Source organism: Mangifera indica, chromosome 18 (genome assembly GCF_011075055.1).
Source record: "Mangifera indica cultivar Alphonso chromosome 18, CATAS_Mindica_2.1, whole genome shotgun sequence".
NCBI lineage: Eukaryota > Viridiplantae > Streptophyta > Magnoliopsida > Sapindales > Anacardiaceae > Mangifera > Mangifera indica.
The window spans coordinates 9,646,871-9,674,853 of NC_058154.1; the positions used below are offsets into that span (position 1 = coordinate 9,646,871).

A 27,983-nucleotide genomic window follows, 5' to 3' on the forward strand; every position below is an offset into this window, starting at 1 on the left:
CATAATGCAAACAATATGATATAAAAATTTCAACCATAACATATAATCTTTATATTCATTATATCTTAAATTATAATTGTTATTAAAATTAATTAATTGATCCTTCAACATTGATGTTATAATCTATTTTACGTAAGACTTTAAATTACATATATCAATTAATAACAAATGTGTTATCAATACATATGTGTGTGGGGCCTATGGGGTCATAAGGTTTTGTGTTTTTTTCCCTTAAAGTCTCTATAAATCCTCTTCACCAGTTTACACTCTTCCCATGAAACCTCTTCAAGAGTTTATACTTTTCTCACATAGGAAACATTAATATCCTTGACAATATGTCAACAGGTGACGATGCTCCAGTCACAGTAGCTGGGACGGCCGATAAGTACAGGTCCTTCCTGAAAGATGAAGGTGGAGAGAAAATTCAATGGAGACATGGCGGCCCTCCCTCCTATGACAGCGTAAATCAGCTCTTTGAAGAAGGCCGAACTAAGGTGCATATATGCCACCTTCATCCTTCTCTCATACATCTCTCTTTCTACTTTATTCTTCCATATTAATCAATCTCTGTAAAATTGTAACTTATTATATAGTGTTATTTTTGCAGGAGTGGCCCAAAGGATCCTTAGAAGAATTAGTGCAAAATGCTATCAAGTCTTGGGAGATGGAGCTTTCAGACAAAACCCGCCTGCAAGATTTCAAAACCATTAATCCTGAGAAGTTTAAGCTCAATGTTAATGGTACATACATACATACATACATACGTACGTACGTACGTACATGCTTTTCTTCAACTTTACAGATGTTGATTATTATTGGTGCTATATTATGGTATCTTTGACAACTATAATTTTGCTTATTTTCATTTTATCAAGGAAATACAAGCAGAAAATCATTTAAGATGCAAGCTTATTATAATTATATATTGTGTCATGTTATTGGCAATTTATTTTTCTATTTTTTAATAAAATTGTATAATTGAATGGTCCAATATCAATTTATAAATGGGTTTAAATGATTAACAAAAATAAATTCAATATACGTAAAGATTATAATCTGAGTAGATAACGTTAATGAGGGCTATAAATTTCATTGGAATTTTGATGTGGTTGTTGCAGGAAGAGAGGGATTATCTGCAGAAGAGACACTGAAATTAGGAAGCTACAATTCGTTGTTGAAGAGTTCATTGCCGGAGGAGTTGAAAGACTACAAAGCAGAAGAAGAGAGCTTCGAATCATCTCATGAAGCATTTCGATTGGCTTGACCTCGAGGGTTTTGCATGGGAAATTCTCAGTGTTTATTCTGGTACATCTGTTATTGCTTTCAAATTCAGGCACTGGGGTTTCTTTGAAGGCCCTTTCAAAGGCCTTGCTCCCACAGGAGAAAAGGTTGAATTTATTGGCTTGGGAATTATTAAGGTAATATATATGCACTTTGAACTTCTTTATTTATTAAACATGTAAATATATATATTAATTTAAATAGGATTGAAATCTTTTTATGACATGAGCTCACCTAAATTTTTAAAGATTTTATGTAATTTGTCAATTAAGGGTATTTAAAATTATTTAGTAATCAAACTGACCTGATTTTTAAGCTGAAAAATCAAACCAAAAAATAAGTTATTAAAAAAATAATTTAGATTCCGATTCAAGTATATAAAAAGACTGATTTTTAAATTTAAATATCAATTTGGCTATTTTTTTAAAGCCAGTTAACTAAACCAAACTAGTTTTTAAAAAAAAATTAAATAAATAATTCATAAAGTATTGGGCGTATTTTAAAAAAATAATAAAATAAGATAATACTTTAAAATTATGTTCAAAATCAGTTAATTGAAAATTTGGTTCGATTTCGGTTTATAATTTTTTCAAATCGAAAATTCAATTTAGTTCAAAAAATTATCAAACTGATTCGGTTAAACAATTTTGTATACCCTTAGTGTGCATTTTTATTAATTTATAATTAATTAATTAATTTTATATATTCTTATTTTGCAACCATCAATGAAAAAAAAAGAAAATAGCATATATATATATATATATATATATATATATATATGTATGTATGTGTATATATATGTATGTATGTATGTATGTATATGTATGTATGTATGTATGTTTCCCAATATAATACCTTAGTACATGAAAGGAAAAAAATTAAATATTGATAGAATAAAAATTTTTGACTTCTTGGTCATATATGGGCATCGTAACATATTTTGTTTTAGATTATTAGACTCCGAAGTTTATCTTGTTCAATATGGTTGATTTGGTCATATGCAACAATCTAATTTGAAGGGGTTCCATTAAAAAAAAAAAAAAGCTTTTGTTAATTTTATCCAACTTTCTGAAAGTTTTTTGCTTTTCTTGGTTGAGGTTTGCATGATTATTTCAAAGAATAATTATAAATAAAATTAATTAACATGACAGGTTGATGAGACACTGAGGGTAGAGGATGTAGAAATCTACTATGACCCAGCAGAGTTATTTGGAGGATTATTAAAAGGGCCACCAATTTCTGAGTCGACGAAGAAGGAAGATAAGATTTCTGAAAGTTCAAAACCATTAATCCATGGCTGTCCTTTCTCCAACAAAGTATAAAAGCATGCATAAGATGTGGATGGCTCATGCATACTTGTGCCCTTTTACATACTACTCAACCTAATTCAATGACATGTGGATGGCTCATGCTGTTATGTTTCTGTGGTTCCTTTGGTCATAAATATTTAACAAAGTGAGGGCTTTTGATTCCATATGCCTACTGCATGTAATAGAATTTTTTAGAATTTCTCCCCCTAATTCAGTTGGGAGCAAGAAGAAATATCTATGAATAAGCACTAAATATCCAAAATCTTACACTAAAAATGCAATTTCATAATTTTGAAAAGACCAAATACTCACTTATCATCCACTTTTGTTAATTAGTGTCTTTGATTAGTAAAAAGTAAATTAATGATTTAACCTTTTCTAGAGTAATGAGAAAAGGACTTGGGATGCTGGAAGATCAGCCTAATGCTTCATTTGATGAAGCTTTTTCAGTGTTTTTAATGGAGTCCGTGGCTTATATCACATCTCGAAACACCAATTGGGATACTGGAAGATCAGCTAAGAGCAAACACACAAAATGGTATTCTTGAAATATGAAGAATTGTGGGAAAAAATTAGGTTTCATATCAAAAAATTGGTCAATTTCTTAGGATGTCCTTTCAGTGAAGATGAGATTAGACGCAGAGTAATAAGAGAGATATAAAAGGGAATTAAACAGTTTTAGAAACATGAAGTTTGAGGTAAATAATAACGGTAAACATTTCACAGGATGAGAGACAATAGCTTATTCAGAAAAAAGCACCTCTTTGATCCAGGATTCATGCCAACTTCTTACTATGCTCTGTCCAGACCGTGGGAAGGGTTTACAGTTTAGGTAGGGATTATGTCAAGGAATTTAACTCCTTAGGCCGGATATTAAAAATGTCGGAAGAAGAATGGGAGATGGGAAAATCATTTAACACCTGACGGTGGAACAGAACGTTTAGCTAACATAGTTGAAGAAAAATTGAGCGAAACTGGTTTGACCTTAATAAAATCCAAAAAGGCAAACAGCTTCTGTATCAGATGTTATTTGAAGATTTGTTTTCTATGTTTGTTTATGATAATAGTTTTTTCAACTTTATATCATCATACAGGCAGGCATGCAATAGATTACATATACATGCCATGCTGGATAATAATATTATCAAAATCAATCAAATACCAACCTTGATTCAGCAAATTTTGATTTTGGAGCCTACGCCATGGCACCCTTCACCTACAAGGCCAAAACTTAACATTTCGGTGCAAAACTGATCATCTGGCTTCAACCATAAAGCCTATAATTTGAAAATAAGAATATTAAAAGAAAAATTTATAAGGAAAAGCATAAGCAAATTAAAGTTATAAATTCAGAGTTTCATTTTTCCTTTCAACAATGCATGAATATGACAAACAACATTCAAAATTAATTTGCAAGTTACCTTATGATAATATGAAATGGCTGCAGCAAAATTATCCTGCAAGAGAGACTCAAAGGATACAAGTTAAATTTACAGTCATAATGAACATTAAAGCTATTTAAGAATTCTAAATTTGGTGTTTTAGAATAACAAAACAAGTCCAACTTCTTGAGCAAGAGTATGGAAACAAAAAAACAATGATACCTGCAAATGGTAAGTGTAAGCAAGACCTGCATAGGTGTTCAAGCTTCTATTTGACAATGTCAGTGCCCTCTTGTACCAGGAAATTGCCTGGTGATACATTCTGAAGTATATGTTTTGTTCCTTAGTGCAATAATATACTCAATTCCGAGAATGGAAATACATACCTCATAAAAAAAAAGCGATCCTTATTTAAGGAATTAGAAAAAACCAAAATTTTAAAGGCAGAATGATATTTTGATTTATAAACATACTTCAACTTCCTGTAAGCATGAGCAAGATTGACAACAGTTGGCTCCCACATTTCACTTAATGAGGATGGGATGTGGGCCAAAGTCTTCTTGAACCACCACACAGCTTTATTATACCGACAAGTGTTCAGATGCTCTCCCTTAGTTTCCATGAGTCTTAAATTGAAGGCTACATAACACTACAATCTTGATAAAAAAGAAACTTGTGGGATAAAATATGCCTCTTATCGGAACCAATGCTTTTACCACTAGGCCCAGCATCATTTCCAATTAAGCTGTATTAAGTAAATACCATTGTGAATTATATCCTATTCCTAAGACGTAGTATAAATTGGAGCCAGTGAAATCTTCAGTGAATTAAACTTTCAATAATTTGGCTCTTTTCATTCAACAAGTATAGGGTCATCAATTTAAGCTAAGAGTGGGCTGATTTTTATATAAACAGAAAATTTGTTCATAATGGGGAAAAAGGGCATCTGCAACAACACATTCAACTCTTCCATATGATAAGCAACAACAACTCATGGAAACAAAGGGAGAGATCAAAGGATTTCTGAGTATATTAATAAAAGATAGGAGTGGGTTGATTTTTATATAGACAGGAAATTTGTTCAAGGGCTGGTTCATAATGGGGATAAACAGCATCTCCAACAAGACGAAATCAAGCAAACAAAAGTTCCTTACTCTTTCGTATCATAAGCAATAACCCCAAGTTCATTATACACAAGTGGATCTGAAGGGCATGTGATCTTTGCCTGCATAAAAAACTGGAAATTGGACATGCTAATAGAACATTCTGGACATAACAAAATGGACTTATGTTTAAAAGATAATAGGGCACCTCCTCAGCAAGCTTAAAGCTGTGAGTTCGCATGTGTTCCATCCCGATATATAAAGTTGGTAAATGGTATCTGGAATGAGAGAATATCAACATTCAACCTGTAAAAGAACAATTCATAATAATATGAGTACTCCCACATTGCAATCCAATGTGCATCATTAAGCATATAAATACTAAAACAAAAGATATAAAAAACCAAAAAAATTACTCATGCCTTTTTGTTTAATTCCAAAAAGAAAATTACAAGGAATATACCCTCGGTTCATGCAATTAAATAACTTTTATCAGAACTAGAGTATGCTGCCAAGGAGTTTCAAATGCCAATCATTGAAAGTTCAAAAAATAAATAAATAAATCCATTTATCTAGAAATTCATAAGAGCATAACCCAAATGCAAAACTAAAACAAATTAAAGTGGAAGCATTAAATGCACTTTAGATTCAGATCCCACCAACAAATTTAATGAAAAGGCTGTCTTTGATAGTCAAAAAGGTACTATAACTTGTACAGCAACTTATACCAAACAACCCTGCCAGGCTGCCGCCTATAAAAGAGCTAACAACCCAACATTCTGACTAGCAGGTGAACATAGGGGGTAGATGAAGAGTATGGCAAGAGCATGGTGGTGCCATGGGTGGTCATGACAATATAATTGTTTCCAATATGAAGATGATTTGAACACATCAACATATAAATGCCATCTTGGCAAAAAAAAAGTGTACACCAAAAAAAAAAAAAAAACAGCAGAACAATGACATTCACATGGTGTTATTAACATATATCAATATTCAGATGGTGTTAACTATTATATATCAATATTCAGATAGTGTTAAATAATATATATCATTGTCCTATCAGATAAACCAATTCCAGAACTTCAAGAATTAATTGAGGCATGATTCAAACTTAAAGGATCAGAACATGTTTTACCCATATAATTACACATTATAATGTTCTTCAATTAATATAGAATTGATTAATATCAAGAGACATAAGATCTGGAAAACCAATATCATTCAGATTGATCAACAAATTAACTTATCTTTATGGGAAATTTTGGGTAAATGCTAGAATTGCCCACAAAGATGCATAAAGCTAATAGCCATATTATTATATTCAGTGTCTTTACTCCATTGCCTAAATATGCAACCAAAAAATCCAAACTTTAGACAGGAAGACAAATCCAACAAAATAATACTAAACTACCCTGGAAACAAACGAGCAGCAGTGCGATAATCCAACATTGCTTGATCACCCTCTTCCTGAGCAGCAAAGGCATTTCCATAACCTATCAAAGCAGGTGGAAATGTCCATCAAGACTTGTAGCCTCGCTGTAGTAAACAGATATGTTTGCACTAAGTTACATAAATGGCATACATTTTTAGAATTTTCCAATCAAATAAAAGAAAATCAATTCACTTTAAAAGGGTATAGGTAAACATTATAGAGTAAATTCTCTAATTACTAGACGTTAATGTTTATAATATGATGTAATAACAATTAAAGTTAGTTAGTCAAGATTATTACCACACTGACTGAAGCACTTAATAAGATTTGGCATAAAGCATCACATAAAAAGCAAACTGACTGCTTTTAAAAAAAAAAAGAAAAAAAAAGAAGAAGACCACACTCTGGTTCACTTAGTAATTTGGAACGGAACCACTAACCACTGCTGGGCCTGGGCCTGGGCCCGGTTTTCCAAAGTTTCACATGCTCTGCCTCTTGAAAAGCATATTGCCGAAGATATCTGTCAAAAAAACAAGAAAGTAGGTCCTCAAAATTCAAGTTTCCATAACAAATTGCAACGGTTAAACGTTGCATAAAAGCTCAATTAAAATGTGAAATAAAAAAAAAATCTTATATTAATTTCTCTATTTTCCCCGCGTTTATCTAAGTACATGTCATTGGTATCTTTTGTGTCATACACATTCCCATCAGCATCAACGAGCATTGATAGACACTGGCCACACTCCTTCAGCTCCTCCTATTTATACATAGGGAAATTATAAAAAATAGACAAAAGTAAGGGGGTTTCAGTAAAATTACCCAAAAAATTCAGATTAAAGCAAAAATGCCCAACTTTTGTGAAATGTCGAAACTGCCCATATATAAAGACAACAAATTCCCAGAAATCTAGAAAATACGAGTCGATATATCCTAAAACGGTGAAATTCGAAAAAACGGAACTAAAATTCGAATTCTAAAAGTTGAAATACCCTAGAATGACAACAATAAAAAATTTCTTTAGAAATATGAAAAATATGAGTCGATATATCATAAAACGGTGATTTTTAAAAAAATAGAATTGAAATTCGAATTCTAAAAGTTGAAATACCCTAGAATGGTAACAATCGAAAAATTCTTCAGAAATCTAGAAAACACGAGTCGATATATCCTAAAACAGTGAAATTTGAAAAAATAGAACTAAAATTCGAATTCTAAAAGTTGAAATACCCTAAAATAGCAACAATAGAAAAATTCTTCGAAAATCTGGAAAACATGAGTCGATATATCCTAAAACGGTGAAATTTGAAAAAATAAAACTGAAATTCGAATTCTAAAAGTTGAAATACCCTAGAATAGCATCAATAAAACATTTTTTTAGAAATCTGAAAAATACGAGTCGATATATGATAAAACGGTGATTTTTAAAAAAATAGAACTGAAATTCAAATTCTAAAAGTTGAAATACCCTAGAATGGTAACAATCGAAAAATTCTTCAGAAATCTAGAAAACACAAGTCGATATATCCTAAAACAGTGAAATTCAAAAAAACGAAAACTAAAATTCGAATTCTAAAAGTTGAAATACCCTAGAATGGTAACAATCAAAAAATTCTTCGAAAATCTGAAAAACATGAGTCGATATATCATAAAACGGTGAAATTCGAAAAAACAGAATTAAAATTCGAATTCTATCAAAAATTTCTTTGAAAATCTGGAAGACACGAGTCGATATATCATAAAACGGTGAAATTCGAAAAAACGAAACTGAAATTTGAAATCTAAAAGTTGAAATACCTTAGAATGACAACAATCGAAAAATTCTTCGAAAATCTGGAAAACACGAGTCGATATATCATAAAACGGTGAAATTCAAAAAAACGGAACTGAAATTCGAATTCTAAAAGTTGAAATACCCTAGAATGCCAACAATCGAAAAATTATTTGAAAATCTGGAAAACATGAGTCGATATATTATAAAATGGTAAAATTTGAAAAAACGGAACTGAAATTTGAATTTTAAAAGTTGAAATACCCTAGATTGACAACAATTGAAAAATTCTTCAGAAATCTGGAAAATACGAATCGATATATCCTAAAACGGTGAAATTCGAAAAAACCTAAAATTTCATTTATAATGCTCCTACAATGTTTAATATCAAAATGCCCCCCAATTTTAGTAACATTTCATTTGACCCTTCAATTATCTCTTTCTTTATTTAACACCCTTGTATATTGTCTTGTATCAAAGCAATACCTATCTATTCTTAACATGTTATATAAATCCTTTATATATTGTACAATATCAAAAAACCCCTCATATTTATCTAAAATTATTTTAACCCCCATATTTGTCTAACATTGCATTTAACCCCTATATTATGACATATAAACTAGACTTAACAAATAAATTAAGTTTTCAGGCTAAGATTAATATAAATACCTTTTTTCGATGAAATGTCTTTTTTCAAGTCAAATTCAAAAATACGAACTTCTTCCTTTCGAACGAAACCTTTTAATTGATCTTGAATAAAAATAAGAGTGAGAATGAGTGTTTGAGTGATATGAGAAGTGTGTGTAATAAAAATGAGTGAGGGGGGTTTATATAGAGGAGAGGAAGAATAATTTTAGCATTTTAGAAAAAGTTATGAAATAGAGAAATATCAAAATACCCCCTAATTTTAATAAAATTTTTTTAACCCCTCTTAGTGAGTGAGGAGAGTTTATATAAATGAGGGGAAGGGTAATTTTGGTATTTTAAAAAAAATCATGGGTATTTTTGCTTAAAAATAGTAAATTTGTGTATTTTTATTTGAAAATAGTGAGTTTGAGCATTTTTAATTTGTGGGCGGATATTTTGGCAACTTTTTATAATTTCCCTTATACATAAGCAAGAAAGAAAAAGGCATTGTCATATCAATAAATCATATATCATGAAGCAAAAGTAACAATGTTTCAGCTCAAATTCAGCAGATTTTGCCCAAAAACTCGAATTAATGAAATTGAGAAGCAACGAAATTTGAAAATTGATTATTGTTATCAGACACTTGGCGGCCAAATAACGGAATCGGAGGTCACGGTGAACAATTTTCGAGGCGTTAACAAAGCTTGAGCCTGTATGTAGACGTCGCCGGGGTCGTTCGTCAGCGCGGTCACTTTATCAGCAAAAAAATATAGCGGACGAGTACAAGAGCTTGCTCGCGCAGTCACGGACCACTCCGCGAAGCTTCTCGATCTCTTCTTCCCTCATTTTTTTGAACTAGAATATTTCAACATTTTAAAAAATATTATAAAATTTCTTAAAAATTTTAAATTTTTTTATATACAACTCAATTATATCATTATTTTCTTTAAAAAAAATTAATTTATATTTTTAATATATATTTTATCATAAAATATGTATGATATTATACTTTATATCCATTATATCATATTATATTGTATCAATCTATATTTATAATATACATTATATTATAAAATACATATTATATCATATAATATGGTTACTACATCATATCATATCATAAGATACATATCATCTATTATAAATCATTGATAACTGTAATATGTATTATTTATTATCCATTTCAATTAATAGTAAATAACAGTATTTTGAGTAATAATTTATAATTGATATATTTTGTTTTGCTCATGTTAAAGGACACTCCTTCATATTAACTATACTGTACACAAGTGTCTAGAAGTATATGAAACCTATAAATATAAAGAGTAAAACTTGTATTATATAAAATTAATTAATTTATATTAAAATCTAACATATCATATTTATATATTACTTATTAAAATAAATTTTTTAAAATTTTAAATATTTTATCCATCTTTTTAAATCAATTATGTTCATCTCCATACTCTTTAAATTTCTCCATCTTTGCCCTTGGTCGAACTTCAAGTTTTTCACTTCATCTCTTTATCCGGATCATGTATTCTGATTTAAAGTAATATTTTTAAATCCTATTTTGCAAATGGATTGTCGTCATATTATTTACTGTGATTGAGCTACGTAAATTGGTCTAAACTCTTGAATTGATGGTTTAAATAGTATTTAGGGATAAGTTACTTTTTGCCCAAAATTATATGTGAAGAAAAACAACCCTCAAAACTGGGTCCATTTGGCTAAATTGAGGGTTTACATTAAATTTTTCTAGATTTGACTAAATATGTAAAATACAATAATTTGATCTATAAAAGTATCTACTAAGAATAGCAACATAAAGAGGTTGGTAAGGGATTTCAATCTCTGTCCCCACAAAGAAGATCAATCCATATTTTCAATTCGTTTCTATCACGAGAATAACAAGAATTTTTCTTCTCTTTCCTACGAAAAAAATCTCATATCATATGACATTTAATAAGAAAGTTACGCATAGATTAGACTCAATGATTATAGTTGGTGTCATCTAGGATGATAGGAATAGGTTAGAATATATCGACTTATACTTAAGACATGATGAAGAAAAAAATTTATAAGCTCAAAGTCTATCAAATAAGAAGAAATATTCAAACTATAGTAAATGGGTTTGATACCATGAAAAATATAAAAGAATTGTATCTTTTATGTGTAAATTCATGTACAAAAGACTGGTATTTATATTAGTATACAATGAGATACAAAAAAAGGAAAAAATCAAAAAATTAATTTCTTAATTGTCTAATCTTTGTGATTGATTGATTTCTTAATTTAAGGGATTGATTGATGATTGATTATTAGCTTGATTGATGAGATTGATTGATTATTTTACCTTGATTGATGATTGATAATTGATGATTGATTGATGATTTAGATTAATGTTTGATTGATTGATGAGTATTTGTTCAATTCTTGCTTAATTGATGATATATTAGATATCTTTAACAAAAATTATATTTAATCACAGTTAGATTTATCTTCATGACTTATTTATTTAATCTTCAAGAATTTGATTTTAAGCTTAATTAATTTGAATGATAAAAAAATAGGTTTTATATATAAAAAAAATGAGTTTAAGTCTCCTCTAATAATATATATCAAACTTTTAACTTATCTGATTCAATGATTATATACTCAATCATTAGACTTAAAATTTGTCTTACTTAATATAATTAGTTTGATCTTAAATATGATAATCTAAATCGAATAGTATTCCTTGTTAATAAAAAAAATAATTATTTGCAAAAATAAAGAAGGGAAAAGCTAGTGATAAGATTTTACTATTTATTAGCCAACATCATTAATAAACAAGTTTTAGAATGACTATAAAGATTATTGTAAAATATGTATGATATAACAATCCCTTTTTGCATCCAAGAATATTCTCTCCAACTTCTATTAATTAGATAATTTATAATTTTTAAAATGCAATAAATTTTATTAAGTTAATAATATTTTATAATTCAGGTATAATGGTATGTAGGCATATATAAAATATTATAAAATCATAGACGCTTTGAATTTTTTATATATACGATGCAAAAGTAAATAGTTTAATGACAATTAATAAATGAGATTAAGTGATCACTACATAAATATAAGTTTAATATACTTAAAAGTTATAATATAAACGGACAATATTATTATGGGTCTAATTTATTAAACCTTTAATAGGTAACTTACTATATATTAATTGGGTCTTCTCTTTGAAATCATAACAAAATATTTTTATTTATTGAAAGTTATCATTCAAAGGTGGTGTCAGGAAGAAAGACTTGTCACTTTAATGCGAATAATTTGAATAGCATTATGAATTCAAATTATATGACATATCAAATAGTTCTTATAATCCCTAATTTTAATTTGATATTATATTATTTTATATATGTGTATATATATATATATATATATATATATAACTCCTCGCAAAACAACTACTATAAGCAACAACATTAACTAAATATATCTCTTATTCACTTATCATCTATAACCACATTTAAGCTTTCTATTATGAGATGGTAGAAAAAACTTTACAAGATAATACATCTCACAAGTATTTAAAAAATAATTTTCCTATTGTTCCACCTTTGTGTATATTAGGGAAAACTATCTTTTCATATTAAATCGAAATTGCGTTATTTATATGATTATTTTGTTTTAGTTCAATCAGAACAAAAATGAATCTTGAGAATTACATTTGTATTAAGAATATACAATATCTGTTATTTGAATGTAACTTCTTCTTTTTATCTTATAAATATAAATTACCTACATACAGAAGAGGGAGAGACAAAGAAAAAATTAGCAGATATAATACTTTTAATACACATATATAAAAAAAAAAAGTCATTATTCCCACCTAAGGATTTTTGCCCAGAATTCAGGATATATTGTATTGTATCAATATCAATAACATATTGTGGATATTGATTTTTTAATAATTAAGCCGAACTACGTTAACAATTTTATATGTTCTATATTAAGATTAATTAATTAATTTTTAATGTCATCATTGTAACCTATTTTGCACAATTCTAAAAATTACATATATAAATTAGTGACACAAAATCTCATTAACAATTTGGTGCTAAAGAAGCGGAGCTCCAACCATACCTCAATTTCACAAGCGTCTATTACTCTGTCAATATCTTCAGTATCTGATATACTATTCTTCCTTGATGGCTCTTTCCTACAAATATCAAAATCAACGCAAAGAAAGATCCTTCACTTTGAATACATAGACACAAAAAGAGAACTATTATTCCCACCTATGGATCCTTGCCCCGAGTTACATCCTTCTAAGAATATTATTTATTGTTTCAGCATCAACCAAGAACATATCAAGAACATAAGTTTTTTGATAATTGATCCAGAAGATATTAAAATCCTTTGTGCAATGTTTTTCCCTTTATATTCATTATATCCAACACTATTGTCGATATCAAAATAAATTAAATGATCTTTAACATTATTATTATTATTATTATTATTATTGTTTTGGGAATTATCTTTTATGTTGCTGTGGTAACCTATTTTGTACGTAACTTTAAATTACATGTATGAGTGACGAACTCGTTATCATTATATATGTGTATGGTGGTGTGTGGGGTTATAAAGGTCTTTTTCTCTCTCTTTTTTTTTTTTATAGTAGAATCTCTATAAAACCTCTTCATCAGATTATACTTTTCTCACCAAGGGAACTTTAATTTCCTCAACAATATGTCAACAGGTGACGATGCTCCAGTTACAGTAGCCGGGACGGGCGATAAGTACAGGTCCTTCCTGAAAGATGAAGTTAAAGAGAAAATTCAATGGAGACATGGCGGCCCTCCCTCCTATGACAGCGTAAATCAGCTCTTTGAAGAAGGCCGAACTAAGGTGCATATATGCCACCTTCATCCTCCTCTCATACATCTCTCTTTCATAGTTTATTCTTCCATATTAATCAATCTCTGTAAAATTGTAACTTATTATTTGGTGTTATTTATGCAGGAGTGGCCCAAAGGATCCTTAGAAGAATTAGTGCAAAATGCTATCAAGTCATGGGAGATGGAGCTCTCTTACAAGACCCGCTTGCGAGATTTCAAAACCATTAATCCTGAGAAGTTTAAGCTCGGTGTTAATGGTACTGTACGTACATACTTACATAAATATATATATATATATATATATATATATATATATATATATATATATATATATATATATAACACTATTCATGTCGATAACCTTTATTTTTATTTTAATTGATTTTATGTTCCCTATTGTTGATAAATGTTGAAACCAGATATGCTTCTCTTCAACCTTAGAGATTAAGATTATTGGTGCTATATTATGGTATCTTTGACTACTAAATAGAAGCAGATAATCATACAAGAAGCAAGCTTATTATAATTATATACTGTGTCATGTTATCCGCAATTTATTTTTCTATTTTTCACTATGATCTTCAAGTTCTCGGTAAAATTTTCTAACTTGGTTAATGACTTTGGTTTAATAAAATTAGGTAATTGAATAGTTTAATGACAGTTTATAAATGAGTTTAAATGATGAATAAAGATAAATTTAATACATTTAAATATTATGATCTGGGTAAACCATAATTGACATACATGTCGCAGGAAGGGAGGGATCATCTACGGAAGAGACACTGAAATTAGGAGGCTACAATGCGTTGTTGAAGAATTCATTGCCAGAGGAGTTCAAATACTACAAAGCAGAAGAAGAGAGCTTCGAATCATCTCATGAAGCATTTCGATTGGCTTTACCTCGAGGGTTTGCATGGGAACTTCTGACTGTTTATTCTGGTCCTCCTGTTATTGCTTTCAAATTCAGGCACTGGGGTTTCTTTGAAGGCCCCTTCAAAGGACATGCCCCCACCGGAGAAAAGGTTGAATTTATTGGGTTGGGCACTGTTAAGGTAATGTACATATTCTTTAAACTTATTTATTTATTAAACATATATATACACACACACACAGAGACAGGATTACCTGAATTTTTAAAGATTTTATGAAACCTATGCATTAAGGGTTATTCAAAATTATCTGATAGCATAACCAAATTGATTTTTAAATTGAAAATCAAACCAGTTTAGATTCTAGTTCAATAATATAAAAAATTCAATTTCTCTTTTAAATTATCAATTTGTTCATTTTTAAAACTACTTAACTAAATCATACTGATTTTAAAAAAGATTAAATAAGAAATTAACAAATTACTGAATCAATTTTACAAAAAAATTAGAAAAATACAATAAAATAGGATAATTTTTTAAAAGTCAGTTTAAAATTAGTTAATCAAAAATTTGGTTCGATTAATTAATATTTTTAGTTCAGTTTAAAATCAGTTAATTTTTAAATCAGTTTGGTTTCAATTTATGTTCTTTTTTTAAACAAAAAATTCGATTCGATTCGAAAAACTTTTAACTTGGTCATATATGGGCGTGGTAACGTGTTTTTGTTGTTAATTTTATCAAACTTTCTGAAAGTTTTTTTGCTTTCCTTGGCAGAGCTTTGTATGATTATTTCAAAAAATTATATATCTATAAATAAAATTAATTAACATGACAGGTTGATGAATCACTGAGGGTAGAGGATGTGGAAATCTACTATGACCAGCAGAGTTATTTGGAGGGCTATTAAAAGGGCCACCAATTTCTGAGTTGACGAAGAAAGAAGATAAGACTGCTGAAAGTTCAACGCCATTAATCCATGGCTGTCCCTTCTCCAACAAAGAATAAATGCATACATGCGTGCATAAGATGTGGCTGGCTCATGCATGGTTGTGCCCTTTTACATGCTACTCAGCCTAATTAAATAAGACATGATGCGGATGGCTCATGCTGTTATGTTTCTGTGCTTCCTTTCGTCATGAATATTTAATAAAGTGAGGGCTTTTGATTCAATATGGCTACTGCTTGCATTAGAATTTTTAGAATTTCTCCCTCTGATTCCATTCGCAGCCAGAAGAAATATCTATGAATAAGCACTAAATATCCAAAATCTTACCCAAAAAATTTCTACTCTAATTCACATTTGGTATTTCGCATGTCATTTAACTTCTCATACACATGTCGTATTTGTCACATGATAATATGAAACTCTATTTCTCCATGAAGTTAAGTGAAGCGATAATTAAAAATGTAATTTCATATTATATAAGTCACATTTATATATGCCACGCTTGAAAGATCATACACCAATAAAAGGATCAAAAGATTTCCTCAAATACTAATAATATAAAGTGTGTAATAGAATCAGTATGAACTGACTGCAAATTTAAATACATAAGATAATAACAAAAGTACTCTCATAGAGTCTCCACTAGCTAACTCACCCATCACATCCAACATCACTATCTATTACCTACAAAATTGAAAAGAGAAATGAATGAATATTAACCACTCAGAAAATAGGATACCTTAGCTCTGCAATTTTAAATCTTAGCCCTTTTTATACTATTACTCGTTTTCCACCTAAAATTGGTCACTAGAGTGTGCTTTTGGATTCTAAACTTCAATGACCTGAAAATCTTACTTAGTTATCTAGGAAACGCTTTTGGTCCATAAACTTTGATGACATTCTCTTATCTTACTTAGTCGTCCAAGTAACACCTTTGGTTCAAGAACTTTGATGACAAATTCTCGATCATCTAGGATACACCTTCGGATCCTATTATGTGATGATAATTTAAATGCAATGCATTTGAAAATTGGTGGTGAAAGTATGTTTATTTAAAACATTTTTTGAAAAACATTATCTCTATGTCAATTAATCTAGAGTGAGATAAAGATTGGACACATTGACCATAGGAGTTGTTTAACTATGTAGTCTTTTTTTCTTACACACATCTATTGGATTGTTGTGTCTCTTCTATTTTTTACTGTGCGCATGTGTAGGAAGAATCTTACAAACACCCCGTCGTAATAACTTCCATGAAAATATATCAAATCATTACTAACATAAGAAAATATGTTTTTATGGGTCTCATAAAAATTGGAACTACGGAACTTGTTCCACGTGTACTCCAATATCAGTTCTAAAACATGACTCTGCATCCTAAGTCTGAGAAAACATACAAGAAAAATTGTTCTCATGGAAAACTAAATTGGGATATGCTTTCATGAAATCTATGTTCATGCACTCGATCTATATAATCATGTAACTTAGGTTTGTATTTTGCTTTCACCCTTTAATTCATGCCCTAACTCATATACATACTCTTGGCATGGTTTGATACTACTGTGTACCCTATACATCCCTAAATATTCATTAGACAACTTTTCAAACAGATATAGATCATTCATGAATGTCTATTCTTCGGTGTTTTATTGCACAATCATGTGCCTTATATGAATGGACATGCACTAATCATTAGTGTAAACAACTTCTTACTCATGATCATTCATATCCTACTTAGTATGCATGATTGTATATATCCTTGAATAGTCATTATGTTTACGTCATGAACTTTCACCATCCTCACATTCACAATTGTACCTTACTATAGGGATAGTTTTGTCATTTCATATTCCTTAAAGATTATACACTTTTTTGCACGGGTGCTCATTGCATCTAGTCATTTCATTGCATGAAAGACTATACACTCTTCTTCTTGGATGTGTTATTCACAAGACATTCAAACTAATTATTCATGCTCTTAACTTGGAGCTATGAAAAATCATATTCCTTCCGTTGATATCAGTTTAAGGCGTTTCAATCAACAGTGTTTGGGCTTTAATGCAATTGTTTGTAACTGGTGGGCTGATGTGTTAGTAAAATTGGGTTAGAGCTCTTTTTCCTTGGAATTTTTGGGTATCTAGTAACTTGCAAAACAAACAAAACAAGCCATAGTGAAGGGTCATCGCACAAGTGGGGTTGTTGGCAAGTGGTAAGTTAGTTCTATATCTACCTACCAAAAAAAAAGTTGGCCATATCCACCCAAGTTTTAACTCAATCTTAAAAGTATACCCATAATAGTTGAAAAACCCAACCACTCACCCATGCATTAACTTCTATTAGAATTTTCTATTAGAGACAAGGGTAAAATTGTTATTTTATCATTAAATTCTAAAAAATTATATCATTCCCCCCTTTAGTTTAGAAAACCAATAATTTATCTCACGATTAAACTTTGAAAAACTATATTTTTCCCCTAAGGTTTCAAATTTTCAAGCAAACTCTCTTTCTCCGACAATCGGTTGCCTCCAGCTATCTCTCTCCCTTTTTTTGGTCTCTACCTCACCGAAGAATAATAAACTTTGTTTGGATAAAGAGAAATCGACAAAGATGAGAAATCATCTTCGTTGAGTGACAATGCGACCGAATCTTCAAGCTATGATAAGACCGAAGTGACAACGAGACCTGATCTTCAAGGGACGAAGACGATGAGACTGGATCTTTGAGCAACAAAGACGAGTTCATCCATATGAAATTTCCTCTTCTTCAATGGGGATAAGACTAGAAGAAGGGAGATAGACGGTTGGAAGTTGTCGGAAAAATTGAAACCCTAGAGGGGGAAATGCAAGTTTTAAAATCTTGGGTGGAATTTTTGTCATTTAATTTTAATTGTATATACTTAAGGACATTTTTGTCATTTCAATTTGTAAGGGTAAATCTATCGTTTTAATCTTACCTAACAGATATCATCCACATTAGCAGCTCATGGGTGGGACTTTGGAGTTTTAAACTGGCATGGGTGAAATTTTGATATTAGAGTAAAGCTTGGGTAGGAAATAGTCCTTTGGCAAAAAATGGTGAGGTTTATATCTCTAGGTGTGTCTCCTTTCTTGGGAGTAAACGTTAAAAAAAGTGAACTTTTAGTGTACAATTTTGAATTAAGATGGTGTGTTTTAATATGATTGGATAATTTTAAATTAAAGAGAATATAATAACTATTTATATACTTAAATGTATGTATAAAAATATATAAATATAATATTACTCAAAAGTTTTTATTGTTTTGATAAGTTTAGTTTTAATAAAAGATATTAAAGATGAATATATATATATACATATATACATATATATATATACATATACATATACATATATACATACATATATATATATACATATACATATACATATATACATATATATATATACATATATACATATATATATATATACATATACATATATATATACATATATATATATATATATCCCACTCAAGGGTTGTTGAATTTGTAAACTAATACATGCTAAATATTAGAATATTAAACTCTCACCTATGGGTCATTAAAATTAACAAAATCTGTTAGTTTCATAGATAAAATTATCATTTAACCATTAATATTAGAAAAATATGAAAGTTTATATAATTTTTTTTCCATTAATTTAGAAAACAAACAATTTATCGATTTGACTTTCAAAATCATGTTCGGAGGTTGAGATTTTATTATTATGTTAGGTATGGTGAACTTTTAAACCTATTAATAAATAACAATAAAAAGATTCTTTCTTCAGCAATCAATCCCCACTACTCTGAATATAAAAAAATATACCATTTATTTCTTTATAATTTTCTGACGAGCTAATATGTCGCTGGCTAGCCTTCTCTTTCTCCACGAGAAATCTCCACAATAATCAACCTCTCTGTATCCTCACTTTTTCTTTGCCAATCAAACTCATTACACCGTCCTATAAAAATTAAAAACTAAATTTAAATTATATTATTATAGGTCCATTTTAAAAAATTCAAATATCTATTTATAAATTATTATTATTAACAATTTTTATAAAAAATAAAGATAAAATAAATAATTTATATTGTAATAAAGATTTAATTTTGAATATTTAAATTTTTTAAAATTAATATATAAAATTTTGCCAATAAACTAAATCTTGGATAGGAGCAAGTCTTTCAAATCTTCAAGCATATGATTTTAAGTTGCAGGTAACATGTTGTCAATTGTCATCTTAAGTATGTGGCCTATTGGGAGCCACGATAATAACTCACACAATTTATTTTCTGACAAAAGAAATTAATTCTTATACGAATCTAATTAATTTAATTATCGATCTCATAATTATTAAATTAGATAAATTAAATTTTTAATTTAAAAATATCGTCAGATAAAATTTAAATTTATATTTTTTTATATAAAATTTTTTTTTTTCTATTAATCAAATTACCCCTTAAGTGCGACTAATATTAATTTTAATTGTGCCAAAATCTAATAAGATTTCCATGTCTCCAAAAGGACATGGCTATTATTCATTTGTCCACCCAAGTTTCTGGTTTTTTATATGCCCATATAATGCAAACAATATGATATAAAAGTTTCAACTATAACATATAATCAACATCATTAATTAATAATTTTTATAGTGACTATGTAGGATCAGTACAAATTAAATATGAATAATATAATCCCCTTTTGCATCAAAGATTATCCTCTCCGACTTATTTTAATAAGATAATTATATGCATGGTAGTTCTGTACATACATGTAATTCTAAATTTTGATGTGTGTGTTTGTGTTTTATAGTTGATAAATAAATATAATTCTAAATTTTTAATACATTTCAAAAGTTATTATATAAAAAAATAATATTAGTGTAAGCCTTAAAGTTTATCATACTTTATATTAGTTAGATTTCTTTTCGAAATAATAACAAAACATTTTTACTTATTAAAATTTGTTATTTAAAGATGGTTTTTATAAGGAAGACTTGTCATGACTTCAAATAATATATTCTGATAGTTTGGCCAAAAGACATTAAAATTCTTCGTGTTACATTTTTTTTTATATTTATTATATTTTAAATTATAGTTGTTATCAAAATTAAATAATAGATTTTTTAACATTGTTATCATAATCTATCTTACATAAAACTTTAAATTATATATATCAATTAACAACAAATGTGTTATCAATACGTATGCATGTGGGGGCGCATGGGTCATAAAGTTTTTTCAAACCCACCCCCCTTACAAAGCCTCTTCACCAGTTTACACTTTTCCCATGAAACCTATTCAAGAGTTTATACTTTTCTCACAGAGGGACCTTTAATTTCCTCAATAATATGTCAACAGGTGACGATGCTCCAGTTACAGTAGCTGGGACGGGAGATAAATACAGGTCCTTCCTGAAAGATGAAGGTGGAGAGAAAATTCAATGGAGACATGGCGGCCCTCCCTCCTATGACAGCGTAAATCAGCTCTTTGAAGAAGGCCGAACTAAGGTGCATATATGCCACCTTCATCCTCCTCTCATACATCTCTCTTTCATAGTTTATTCTTCCATATTAATCAATCTCCGTAAAATTGTAACTATTAATTGGTGTTATCTATGCAGGAGTGGCCCAAAGGATCCTTAGAGGAATTAGTGCAAAATGATATCAAGTCATGGGAGATGGAGGTCTCACACAAAACCCGCCTGCAAGATTTCAAAACCATTAATCCTGAGAAGTTTAAGCTCAGTGTGAATGGTACTATACATACATGCTGTTCTTCATACATACATACATACATACATACATACATACATGCTTTTCTTCAACCTTACAGATGTTGATTATTATTGGTGCTATATTATGGTACCTTTGACTACTATAATTTTACTTATTTTCATTTTATCAAGGAAATACAAGCAGAAAATCATACAAGATGCAAGCTTATTATAATTATATATTGTGTCATATTTAAGTTTGGCATGTTAGAATATTTCCTTACATGTGTTAACATTAATTATAATTTTAGTTTAATAAAATTAGATAATTAAATGATTTAATATTATTTTATAAATAAATTTAAGTGATCAATAAAAGTAAATCTAATACACATAAAGATTATAATATGAGTAAACAACATTAATGAGGGCAATAAATTTTATTGGACTTTTGATGGGGTTGTTGCAGGAAGAGAGGGATTATCTGCAGAAGAGACACTGAAATTAGGAAGCTACAATGTGTTGTTGAAGAGTTCATTGCCGGAGGAGTTGAAATACTACAAAGCAGAAGAAGAGAGCTTCGAATCATCTCATGAAGCATTTCGATTGGCTTTACCTCGAGGATTTGCCTGGGAAATTCTCAGTGTTTATTCTGGTCCTCCCGTTATTGCTTTCAAATTCAGGCACTGGGGTTTCTTTGAAGGCCCTTTCAAAGGCCATGCTCCCACCGGAGAAAAGGTTGAATTTATTGGCTTGGGAACTATTAAGGTAATATACATATTCTTCGAACTTCTTTATTTATTAAACATGTAAATATATAAATTAATTTAAATACGATTGAAATCTTTTTATGACATGAGCTCACCTGAATTTTTAAAGATTTATGTAACCTGTGACTTAGTGGTATTCAAAATTATTCAGTAATTAAATTGAACTGATTTTCAAATCGAAAATTAAACCGAAAAATAAACTATTAAAAAAAACAATTTAGATTCCAATTCAAATATATAAAAAAACCGGTTTTTAGGTTTGACTACCTATTTGTCTATTTTTTAGAACTAGTTGAATGAACCAAATTAGTTTTTAAAAAAATTGAATACAAAATTTATAAAGTATTGAGTCTATTTTAAAAAAAAAATAAAAGAAGATAATCTTTTAAAATTTAGCTCAAAATCGGTTAACTAAAAATTCAGTTCAATTTGATTCAAAAAATTATCAAACCAATTCAATTAAGTGGTTTTGTACACCCCTAGTGTGCATTTTTATTAATTTATAATTAATTTATTTATTTTATACATTCTTATTTCGCAACCATCAATTAAAAAATTATATATATATATATATATATATATATATATATATATATATATATATATATATATATATATATAAAATTTTACCGAACTTTCTGAAAGTTTTTTGCTTTTCTTGGTAGAGCTTTGTATGATTATTTCAAAGATATACATATTAACATGACAGGTAGATGAATCATTGAGAGTAGAGGATGTAGAAATCTACTATGACCCAGCAGAGTTATTTGGAGGATTATTAAAGGGGCCACCAATTTCTGAGTCGACGAAGAAAGAAGATAAGATTGCTGAGAGTTCAACACCATTAATCATTGGCTGTCCTTTCTCAAACAAAGTATAAATGCATCCATGTATGCACAAGATTTGGATGGCTTATGCATGGTTGTGCCCTTTGATATTACATGTTACTCAACCTAATTCAATAAGGTGTGGATGCCTCATGCTGTTTTGTTTCTGTGGTTCCTTTAGTCATGAATATTTAATAAAGTGAGGGCTTTTGATCAATATGGCTGTTTTATTGAAATGACAAAATCCCACCCATTGCTTCCAAAAAAGCCGAATACTCACTGATTATCATCCACTTTTGTTAATTAGTGTCTTTGCCTTGTATAAAAGTAAATTATTGATTTACCCTTTTATAGTGTAATGATAAAAATGCCCTCATAAATTGATATAGTTTAAACCAAAATGCAGTGTTTGAATCTTAGTTTAGTGGCCTGGTAACAATATTTAAACCTTAAATTCAGTGGTTAAACTCCAAAATTACAGTGGCCTAGAAATTCAACTTGCCCAAGAAATGCATATTAAAGCTGGTAATGCAAATTGACTTGGAATGGAAACTAAACCTGGTAATGCAAAATTCATTGACATCAAAGTTGCTTGGTTAAACTCAACTGAAATCTTTCATTTGATGAAGCTTTTGACAGTGTTTTTAATGGAGTCCATGGCTTATATCACATTTAGAAACACCAATTGGGATACTGGAAGATCAGCTAAGAGCAAACACACAAAATGGTATTTCTTAGTGCCAACTATGCTATAAAAATAATCCTAAATCTAATTACTCGTTCCCGAAGATATTCATTTGACAACATATAAGATATTTGACTGCTCTACAACTTTCAAATAAGTGATCACTAGATGTTAAATATTCTTCTAATTGCAGTTGAAACAAAGGAATACAAAAACTCTTTAGCTCTTGGATTTCAACTAATCAAGCACTAAACTATAACCTGACCTCTATCATTAGTGAAAATCAAAAACACTGATAAAGGCAGGCATGCAGCTAATAGATTACATATAACCATGCTGAATAATAATATTATCAAAATCAATCAAATATCAACCTTGATTCAGCAAAATTCGATTTTGGAGTCAACACCATGGTGTAACATTTCAGTGCAAAACTGATCATCTGGCTTCAACCATAAAGCCTAATTCGAAGATAAAAATACTGGGAGAAAAAAAAAAGCATCAGCAAATTAAAGTTATAAATTGAGAGTTTCATTTTTCCTTTCAACAATGCATGAACATGACAAACAAGGTTCCTAATTATTTTGCAAGTTACCTTAAGATAATATGAAATGGCTGCAGTAAAATTATCCTGCAAGAGAGACTCGAGATAAAAGTTAAATTTACCGTCATTATGAACATTAAAACCATTTAAGAATTCTAAATTTGGTATTTAGAATAACAAAATAAGTCCAACTTCTTGAGCAAGAATATGGAAATAACAAAATAACAAAAACCATGATACCTGCAAATGGTAAGTGTAAGCAAGACCTGCATAGGTGGTCAAGCTTCTATTTGACAATGTCAGTGCCCTCTCATAGCAGGAAATTGCCTTGTGATACATTCTGAAATATATGTTTCCTTCCTTAGTGCAATAATATACTCAATCCCAAGAATGGAAATACATACCTCATAAAAAAAAGGAATCCTTATTTAAGGATAGGCCTATTTTTAAAGAAAAAAAAAACCAAAATTTTAAAACCAGAATGATATCTCAATTTATAAACATCCTTCAACTTCCTGTAAGCATTAGCAAGATTGACAACAGTCGGTTCCCACATTTCACTTAATGAGGATGGGATGGGGGCCAAAGTCTTCTCAAACCACCACACAGCTTTATTATACCTACAAGTGTTCAGATGAAAAAACAGTACTTGTCAAAATTGATGACCCTATACTTGTTAACGAAAAGAGCCAAATCATAGAAAGTTTAATTCACTGAAGATTTCTCTGGCTCCAATTAATACTAGGATATAATTCATAATGGGTTTTTCTAAATACAGCTTAATTGGAAATGATGTTGGGCCTACTGGTAAAAGCATTGGTTCCTGTAAAAGGCATTTTTGGTAAGTAACTATAAAAGGCATTTTTTTTTTCTACTGAGTAACTATAAAAGACATTGTATCCCACAGATGTAGCCTCCAATTTAAGACTCATGGAAACAAAGGGAGAGATCAAGGAACTAAATTCCCTTACTCTTTCATATGATACGCAACAATAGGTCATGGAAACAAAGGGACAGATCAAAGGATTTTTTAGTATATTAACAAAAGATAAGAGTGCGCTGATTTTATATAGACAGAAAATTTGTTCAAAGGGCCAGTTCATAATGGGGATAGACAGTTTCTGCAATAAGATGAAATCAAGCAAACAAAATATTCTTACTCTTTCATATGATAAGCAACAACCCCGAGTTCATTGTATACAAGTGGATCTGAAGGGCATATGGTCTTAGCCTGCATAAAAAACTGGAAATTGGACAGGCTAATCAAAATTCTGGAGATAACAAAATGGGCCTATGTTTAAAAGATGATAGAGAACCTGCTCGGCAAGCTTAAAGCTGTGAGTTCGCATGTATTCATCCTAATATATAAAGTACGTAAATGGCACCTGGAATAAGAGAATATCAACATCCAACCTGTAAAAGAACAATTTATAATAATAAGAGTACTCCCACATTGCAATCCAATGCAATACATCATTAAGCATATAAATACCGAAACACAAGATATTAATGACCAAAAAGACTACTCAGGCCTTCTTGTTTAATTCCAAAAAGAAAACTACAAGGAATATATCCTGGGTTCATGCAGTTAAATTACTTTTATCAGAACTAGAGTATGCTGCTAAGGAATTTCAAATGCCAATCATTGAAAGTTGAAAAAAAAATTAAAGCCATTTATCCAGAAATTTATAGGAGAATAACCCAAGTGCAACAATAAATCAAATTAAAGTGGAAGCACCAAATGCACTTTAGATCCAGATGCCCACCAACAAATTTAATAAAAAGGTTGTCTTGGATAATGAAAAAGGTTCTATAACTTGTATAGCAACTTATGCCAAACAACCCTGCCAGGCTGCTGCCTACAAAAGAGCTAACAACCCAATATGTGACTAGCAGGTGAACATAACGGGTAGATGAATAGTATGGCCAGAGTAAGGTGGTGTCATGGGTGGTCATGACAATGTAATTGTTTCCAATATGAAGATGATTTGAACACATAAACATATAAATGCCATCTGGGCAAAGAAAATGTGCATGCAAAAAAAAAAAAAGAAAAAGCAGAACATTGACATTGACATGGTGTTATTAATATAAATCAATATTCAGATGGTGTTAACAGTTATATATCAATATTCAGATCTTGTTAATTATTATATACGATTGTCCTATCAGATAAACCAATTCCAGAACTTCAAGAATTAATTGAAGCATGATACAAACTCAAAGGATCAGAACATGTTCTACCCATATAATTACACATTACAATGTTCTTCAATTAATATAGAATTGATTAATATCAAGAGACATAAGATCTGGAAAACCAATATCATTCAGATTGATCAACAAATTAACTTATCTTTAAGGGAAAAATTGTGTCAATGTTAGAAGTGTCCACAAAGATGCATAAAGCTAATGGCCATATTATTATATTTAGTCTCTTTACTCCATTGCCTAAATATGCAATCAAAAAATCCAAACTTTAGACAGGAAGACAAATCCAACAAAATAATACTAAAAATTACCCTGGAAACAAACGAGCAGCAGTGCGATAAGCCAACATTGCTTGATCACCCTCTTCCTAAGCAGCAAAGGCATTTCCATAACCTATCAAAGCAGGTGGAAATGTCCCATCAAGACTGGTAGCCTTGCTGTAGTAAACAGATATGTTTGCACTAAGTTACATAAATGGCATACATTTTTAGAATTTTCCAATCAAATAAAAGAAAATCAATTCACTTTAAAAGGGTATAGGTAAACATTATAGAGGAAATTTTCTAATTACTAGACGTTAATGATTATAACAAGATGAAATAACCATTAAAGTTAGATAGTCAAGATTATTACCACATTGACTGAAACACTTAATAAAATTTGGCATAAAGCATCACATAAAAAGTAAACTGACTGCTAAAAAAAACACACACACACACACACACACTCTGGTTCACTTGGTAATTTAGAACGGAGCCACTAACCATTGCCGGGCCTGGGCCCGGTTTTCCAAAGCTTCATATGCTCTGCCTCTCAAAAAAGCATATTGCCGAAGATATCTGTCAAAAAAAAAAAATAGTAGGTCCTGAAAATTCAAGTTTCCATAACAAATTGCAACGGCAAAACGTTGCACAAAAGCTCAATTAAAATGCGGAAAAAAAAAAAAACTTACATTAATTTCTCTATTGTCCCCGTCTTTATCTAAGTACATGTCATTGGTATCTTTTGTGTCATACACATTCCCATCAGCATCAACCTTAGCATCATCGAGTATTGATAGACACTGGTCCCACTCCTTCAGTTCCTCCTAATTATACATAAGCAAGAAAGAAAAATGCATTGTCATATCAATAAATCACATATCATGAAGCAAAAGCAACAATATTTCTGCTCAAATTCAACAGATTTTGCACAAAAAATGGAATAAAAGAAATTGAAAAGCAACGAAATTTGAAAATTGATTATTATTAGCAGACACTTGGCGGCCAAATAACGGAATCGGAGGTCAGGGAGAACAATTTTCGAGACGTTAAGGAGATGGAAGGCACGGCGGTAGTGGCGGCCTAGAAACAAAGCTTGAGCCTGCATGTAGACGTCGGCGGGGTCGTTCGTCAGCGCGGCCACTTTATCAGCAAAAAATATAGCGGACGAGTACAAGAGCTTGCTCACGCAGTCACGGACCACTCCGCGAAGCTTCTCGATCTCTTCTTCCCTCATTTTTGAGGCGGGGAAGGAGATTTGCGCGTGTAAAGTGTTTAAGTGTGTTTGTTTCCCAGGAAGTTGTTTCCTTTTAAGTGCAGGAAAATGAGGTTTCGGATGGGTTTAGTTGA

General features: G+C 30.1%; 3 protein-coding genes and 1 pseudogene across 9 annotated transcripts; 2 read left to right on the top strand and 2 right to left on the bottom strand.

The window, feature by feature from the left end:
• Nucleotides 1-110: 110 nt before the first annotated feature.
• LOC123202145 (anaphase-promoting complex subunit 6-like) lies at nucleotides 111-26,725 on the bottom strand. 7 transcript variants are annotated; one of them, XM_044617912.1, is made up of 8 exons: nucleotides 6,952-7,020; nucleotides 6,491-6,572; nucleotides 5,285-5,382; nucleotides 5,128-5,210; nucleotides 4,196-4,295; nucleotides 4,013-4,048; nucleotides 3,758-3,868; nucleotides 111-688 (listed from the first exon to the last, which is right to left on the bottom strand). In XM_044617912.1, the coding sequence occupies exons 3-7, from the start codon at nucleotides 5,375-5,377 to the stop codon at nucleotides 3,764-3,766; spliced, it is 417 nt and encodes a 138-aa protein (XP_044473847.1). In that variant the 5' UTR covers nucleotides 5,378-5,382; nucleotides 6,491-6,572; nucleotides 6,952-7,020; the 3' UTR covers nucleotides 111-688; nucleotides 3,758-3,763. The 7 variants fall into 7 exon arrangements, with proteins under 7 accessions (XP_044473847.1, XP_044473848.1, XP_044473846.1 ...); XM_044617913.1 differs by lacking the exon at nucleotides 6,952-7,020 and adding an exon at nucleotides 6,812-6,949; XM_044617911.1 differs by lacking the exon at nucleotides 6,952-7,020 and adding an exon at nucleotides 6,812-6,871 and having other exon boundaries at nucleotides 6,491-6,615.
• Nucleotides 308-15,843, top strand: LOC123202141 (annotated as a pseudogene).
• Nucleotides 20,926-23,147, top strand: LOC123202143 (pathogen-related protein-like). Its single transcript, XM_044617908.1, has 4 exons — nucleotides 20,926-21,130; nucleotides 21,244-21,376; nucleotides 21,806-22,104; nucleotides 22,816-23,147. Exons 1-4 carry the CDS (start codon nucleotides 20,972-20,974, stop codon nucleotides 22,984-22,986), a joined length of 762 nt encoding a protein of 253 aa, XP_044473843.1. The 5' UTR covers nucleotides 20,926-20,971; the 3' UTR covers nucleotides 22,987-23,147.
• On the bottom strand, nucleotides 23,637-25,525 carry LOC123202146 (anaphase-promoting complex subunit 6-like). The gene is made up of 6 exons (XM_044617917.1): nucleotides 25,479-25,525; nucleotides 25,323-25,405; nucleotides 24,665-24,782; nucleotides 24,403-24,489; nucleotides 24,214-24,249; nucleotides 23,637-24,099 (listed from the first exon to the last, which is right to left on the bottom strand). The coding sequence occupies exons 1-6, from the start codon at nucleotides 25,509-25,511 to the stop codon at nucleotides 24,067-24,069; spliced, it is 390 nt and encodes a 129-aa protein (XP_044473852.1). The 5' UTR covers nucleotides 25,512-25,525; the 3' UTR covers nucleotides 23,637-24,066.
• Nucleotides 26,726-27,983: the final 1,258 nt, after the last annotated feature.